The sequence below is a fragment of the Taudactylus pleione genome, unplaced genomic scaffold (assembly GCF_031769625.1).
Source record: "Taudactylus pleione unplaced genomic scaffold, aTauple2 ptg000095l, whole genome shotgun sequence".
NCBI lineage: Eukaryota > Metazoa > Chordata > Amphibia > Anura > Myobatrachidae > Taudactylus > Taudactylus pleione.
Window position 1 is genome coordinate 1,826,537 of NW_028284497.1, and position 6,352 is coordinate 1,832,888.

Below are 6,352 nucleotides of genomic sequence, written 5' to 3' on the forward strand. Positions count from 1 at the left end.
TAAGGACGCTCCAGGCAGCACTGCTGCATAGATTCTGGCTGCAGGGTGCCATTACAGGCACCCCTGCTAGCCAGATGAGGCTAGCAGAAAAAAGCTCCGAGGGCCAGACCGAATGATTCCAGGGGCCTTATACGGCCCCCGGGCCTGAGGTTCCCCATCCCTGTTGTACGTCAACACAGTACAAAAAATACAATACAGTATTCAGAAACTCACACTGGTCCTGTTCTTTCACGGCAAGTCGTATAACTCTCTTGTAGCCACTTTTTTTGTTCTTCTGGACATTCCTCCTCAAATCCAATTGTAGAGAGACGCCTGTGACAGGCGAGACAGTTACAGACTGTTTTCCAGAGCTAAGACAAAGTAGACAATTGGCGTTAAAATCTTGCCGAATACTATAGTAAAAGAATCATATTCACAGACTGTGTAATGGTTAGCATTACTGCCTCACAGAACTGAGGTTGTGGGTTTGAATGCCCTAACTGTGTGGAGTTTATTATATTCTCCCTGTGCTTGCGTGGGTTTCCACCAGGTGCTCTGGTTTCCTCCCACACTCCAAATATATGGGTAGGTTAATTGGGTCCCAACAAAATTAACCATAGTTTTTAAGTGTGTGGCCATGTGGTAGGGAATATAGATTGTAAGCTCCACTGGGGAAGGGACTGATATGAATGGCCAAATATTCTCTGTAAAGTGCTACGGAATATGTGCGCGCTATATAACTAACTGGTAATAAAATAAATAAATCAGAAGTTTCTTACATTTTAAAATTTCATAATGAATTATTTTACCAAAGAAAACATACGTACTGTGCAAGACTTTTATGAAAAGTAGTCAACTAGAAACATGATGCAACCCTTAGAAACCAATTAAATTGCACATGTCACTTTGCAATTAGGTGATTGCAAAATGAATGAAAACACCTAAATGGCTGCTATGGATTATAGCAGGGCTTGACATATTGCAGGCACCCTGCGTGAATTGGGCATCTGCCCACGGAAGAGAAGGCTTACTGTATACAGCAGCAGAGGGGCAGGGTAATGAGCTCTATGGTCTGACCACCACCACAGGCGTCTAATTGACGCCTCATAATGCCCTGCACATATGACATTCTGGAGTACAAAATGGTGGGAACTGAGCACAGATTATTTCTGACAGGGTTTAAATACTGATAAAGGATTGAGTTAATGAGGGAAAGTTTTAATAGGATGGCAGGTTAATGAGGGAGTGATAGTAATGATACATAAAGGAGGGGTTTTATAAAGGAGCAGGTCCTAATGATGATGCTGGAAAGACCGGATATCCAGAAAGGACAATGATGAGAGGGGTCATGAAATAGACCAGGGGACTGATGAGGGGGAGGGATGTGAATGGGACTGAGGAGAGGAAGCATAGATAAGGGGGGATAGAGACATGGGAGTGAGATTAAATGGTTGGAGGTGAAAGTAGAGAAGTTTTATGATGTGGTTTGAAGTGGTAATGCTGTGAGAGGGGTGTGTGTAAGGGATGTAGTTAGGAAGCCGCCAGTCGAAAATGACGACATCCGGCTTCCCGACTATCAAATCCCGACAAGAGTCTAATGATAGGCGTGTTAGGTTAGGGGCTCCCGGGGGGGAATTAGGATTAGGATTGGGGAAGGGGGGTTAGGGTGGGGGGGGAGGAGTTAGGTTTGGGCACTTACAGGGGGGAGCTTAGGGTAGGCACTAGGGGGGAAGGGTTAGAAATAGTTACTTTACTTACGTTGTCGGGATCTTCACTGCCTGTCTTCCGGCGTCGAGTGTAAAGGGCCATGTGAACTCATTAGTAAGAAACCATAAAAATATATGTATTTGAGCCCTAGGTTACAGCACACATTATCATATCTGCAGACCCCCCTCCCCCCCCCCCCAATAAATAAATTGTTGTAAAAGAGCTGGACCTACAACATTCATAACAGATCATAAAAGTAAATGTCCCCAACCGTTCTAAAAACCCACTGCCAGACAAAGGTAGAAATGCAAAGGATTGAGACAACTAAAGGCCCTCATACATCAGCAAATGATTGCAGCAATTCTGCAATTTGCAATCGATTGTGTATAAAGAAAAACTTTCCCTTTTTCAAATCGATAGTGGCAAAAGGGAATGATTTTTATACACAATCGATTGCAAATTGCACAATTGCTGCAATCAATTCCTGATGTATGGGGTCCTTAAGAGGTTGTCCTGTTTTCCAGTGCAGCTATTATTGGATGCCAAAGGGTTTCTATATCTCACCTGAATGCAATGTCAATCTGTCTGTTGAGCTCAGGTGTATAAACCGTCCACATATCTCCATCGTCCAGCCATTCCCAGCGAGTCTCTAACTCTAACTTGACATCTGACTTTCCTAAATGTTTATCAGAATTAACATGTACTAAACTTTCATCTTCAAGCTCAGTTTTCACTTCAACCTCTGGCTCTAGATCAGCCTCAGCTTTTCTCTTCTGATATACTCCTACAGAGAAATTAAAACAATTATGAAGCCGACCAAGCAAATCGTTGAGTCCAAAACAAAAATTATATGTTTTGTTAATGGTTTGATACAAACTCCTAACAAACTCAAAATATTTTTGAAACAAGTGATGGTATCAATGTTCTATATCTAAATCTGTCTTTATAGGGGAGTAAAATACAGTATGTAGGTATAGATAGACCAGTGGTTCTTAAACTCTGTCCTCAGGACCAAACACAGGTCACATTTTCCAGGTCACCCAGCAGGTGCACATGTGTAGTCATTACCCACCGACAAGGGTCACAAGACATGTCCTTTGACCTATAATATCTAAAAAATTGTATGTTTAATTTTTTTTGTACATAATGGGCTCGATTCAATTTAACGCAAATTGAATAGCGCCGGGAATGAGCTTCCGGAGCCATTAGGTAGGGGAATGCCCGTTCTCCCGCCCCTCGCGCCTTAAAACAGGGTGTTTAGTCGTGAGAACGGGCATTATCTGACTAAACTTCCCGGCAGGATGCTGTTTCCGTCACGCTAAGGGCAGAAACAGCATCGATTCTGTAGTGTTGTCGTATTTCTGCTCGCATCCCAGGAGGGATGCGAGAAGAAATCCTTAGTCGGGCTTAGCAGTGCGCTGAATTGAATAGCTCCAGGAGCTCATTCCCGGCGCTATTCAATTCGTGTTGAATTGAATCAAGCCCAAAGTATGTTATACACTTAAATACAATATCTCTTTGGTACAAGTTTCATTTTGGGAAGCCTTTGGGAACAGGAGTAAAAAAAATATTAAGTACGGCAGTTGAACCTTTTTTGCACTAACCATGCAATTGGCAAGTACAGACTTGTCTTGTAGTGTCTCTCTCTTTGCTTTCCTGGGAAGGGGGGGGGCGCAGAAGCACCACCTGATTTTCGGGAGGATTTTCGGGGCAGAAGCTCCACCTGATTTTCGGGAGGCTCCCAGCCAAGGGACTAAGACAGTTTATCTCAGAGGTTCCCAAACTCAGTCTTCATGGCATCCTAACAGTCCAGGTTTTAAGGATATCCATGCTTGACCACAGGTGACTTAATTAGTACCTCAGTCAGTTTGATTTACCCACCTATGCTCAACCATGGATATCTCTGAAACCTGAACTGTTGGGGTGCCTTGAGGACCGCATTTGGGAACCATTGGTTTATCTAATACAGCTTATCAGTGAATAGTGGTAGTCTGATCAAGAGCAAAGGATATATTCCATATTCCAGCTGAGGAACCTGAGCATGATAATGGTTTTCTACTGCTGCTGTGTCCTTCAATATCAAATGGGTTGCAGCACTGAGTCTTAGTGTACTTCTTATCCATTTGTCACGCTGTTGATCAAACTACCACTATTCACTGATAAACTGTATTAAGTAAACTGTCTTAAGGTGCACATACACGGTGCGATAAAGCAGCCGATCTGACGGATTGTACAATTTGTCTGCTCTATCGTACCATGTAGAATTTTCAAAAATGACTTTAGGCACTTAAAAATATGCTTGCACCCATTTTCATGTTCAAGTCCCTAAAGTCATTTTTTAAAATTGTCCTGATTTTTTTTTTTTTTTTTTACACGGATTACTTTTAGGGGACCCTCCCAGGGTTGCAGGCTATTTTTTCTAAGCCTGCACCCCTAAACCCCAAATCTGCACTTTTTCTCGCCATGTATTACATGGAGTAAAGCTATCCCCCGTTATTTAACAAAGACTTTTCGCACCGGCGAAAAGTCTTTGAAATTGAACACGGGGATAATTGAAATAGGCGAAAATTACGTCATCGCCACTGACTTTTCGCCTCTAATTGAAAATGGCCCTTAATGTACAAAAAAATTAAACATACTTTTTTTAAAATATTGAAGTTCAAGGGTCACATCACGTGACCTTGAAATGTAGAAGTCAATATTTAAATATAAATCTATTTTTTATGAACACTATGGTCCCTTAGCTTCAAAACAAGACCAACATGAAGGTTCTACCATAATTAGAAGCAAAGTTATGATTCGTTTTAGTTGACCTTGCAAGTATAAATTTTAAATTTTTTGTCATGTTTGCAACCCTGTAGCATAAACACTGTGCATCATTGAGGGATAATTTTTACATATGAAAGTTACTTTATGTCGTCTATCATCCTAACAAATTTCACAAAAGTCTGAGAAGGTCGGGTTGAAAAGTTACTTTTTTTGTGATGATTTGGCATGGAACGACTCTTATGAAACATACATGAATTTCATGTATGTACACAAACTTTGTTTGAGCCACAAAATTATTGACAATATTGTATAACATTACATACAGGCTGTGTATATATAAAACATAAATGCATTCTTTGTTTAGATATGGGTCCCATTCCCAAGATATCTCTTTATGGCAGGGGTGGGGAACCTTTTTTCTACCGAGGGCCATTTTGATATATATAACATTATTTGCGGGCCCGATGCAGGCGTATGATGTCACATGGGGGCACGGCCACAATCGCTGGTGATTACAGCAATGCCTGGAGCATCCTGAGGACTCCAGGGAGTTGTTAGGGCAGCAGTGTGACCATCTGAAGCATCCTAAGGACGCTCCAGGCGGCACTGCTGCATAGAGTCTGGCTGCAGGGTGCCATTACAGGCACCCTGGTATCCAGGCGAGACTAGCAGAAAAAAGCTCCGAGGGCCAGACCAAATGGTTCCCCATCCCTGCTTTATGGTATGCAAATATTCCAAACAACGGAATATTCCAATATCCAAAATACCCCTGGTCCCAAGCATTTTGGATATGGGAGACTCAGGGGCCTATGTATCAAAGCTTGATGAGAGAGAAAATTGTGAGATAAAAAGTATTGACCAATCAGCTCCTGTCATTTTTCAAACACAGCTTATAAAATGTAAGTTAGAAGCAGATTGGTTGGTGATTTATATCTCACAATTTTATCTCTCATCAAGCTTGTATACATAGGCACCTCTACCTGTATATTTTCAGAGCATGATCAGTGCAAATTCATGCAAGATACAACGTCTAGCGTTCAGACCTTCAGGGAACCGCACTGTACGGCGTTCACTGATCGTCTTTCAGTGACGGCATGTTCAGTAGACAGTCGAGGTCGGCAAGGTTGACGGGCATGTTCAGTAGACAATCGGGATGGGCAAGGACACAGCGCATCACTGGTCCTTGCCAGCTATCCATTACCCGACTTTGTGAACAATGCGACCAAAACCTCCTGCCATATACTGCACGATAATCACAGAAACCAGCCAACCAAACAACTGGTTTGAACCATTATCAATCAGTGAGGAGCGTTCAGTTTGGTTTACAAACATGATTCCGATCCAACCAACTTTAGGCTGTTATATCGTCTCCATACATTGTATTGTGCTCCTATTATAGGGCAGTGGGTTACGTAAGTTATGTGCAGACTTTACCAACTATTATATGATCTTGTTAAATTGATAGCAATAGGAAAATGTCAAACAGAAACATTTAGATTAGCATTAATTTGAGAAAACATGGCATGATGGGGATAATAGTACTACAACTTCACTAAGACTGTATTATGTGCAACTTAGATGAACAAACTCATTTTAAAACATTGGAAGTCACAGGAATTGGACGTGGAACCCAGTTCTGCTCGCCAGGAAGAGGGGGGCTCATTTCTATTATAAATATGTGGCCGCCAGGTATCTTCTATATCCAAAAATACATGTTTATGCAAAAAACAGCAACGCATAACGCTCAGACATACTTTGAAGCACGTCTGAATGACATGGCGGGGACTATCTTAAGGCCTGAAAAAAGGAGTAATGAATGCATAGCAGGTGTAAATGCTGAATAGAATAATTTAAAGCACCAAATATAGACTTTATTAGAGCTCAGTAAACAAAAGAC

General features: G+C 41.8%; 1 protein-coding gene across 1 annotated transcript in view; it reads right to left on the reverse strand.

The window, feature by feature from the left end:
* The window catches only part of PARP2 (poly(ADP-ribose) polymerase 2), a 106,697-nt gene that overhangs the window by 99,869 nt on the left and 476 nt on the right, over positions 1-6,352 (reverse strand). The window contains exons 2-3 of the mRNA XM_088469888.1: positions 2,251-2,470; positions 214-350 (exon numbers count right to left, since the gene is read on the reverse strand). Of these exons, the coding sequence (XP_088326014.1) occupies positions 214-350; positions 2,251-2,470 (357 nt within the window). The remainder of the gene's footprint in view (positions 1-213; positions 351-2,250; positions 2,471-6,352) is intronic.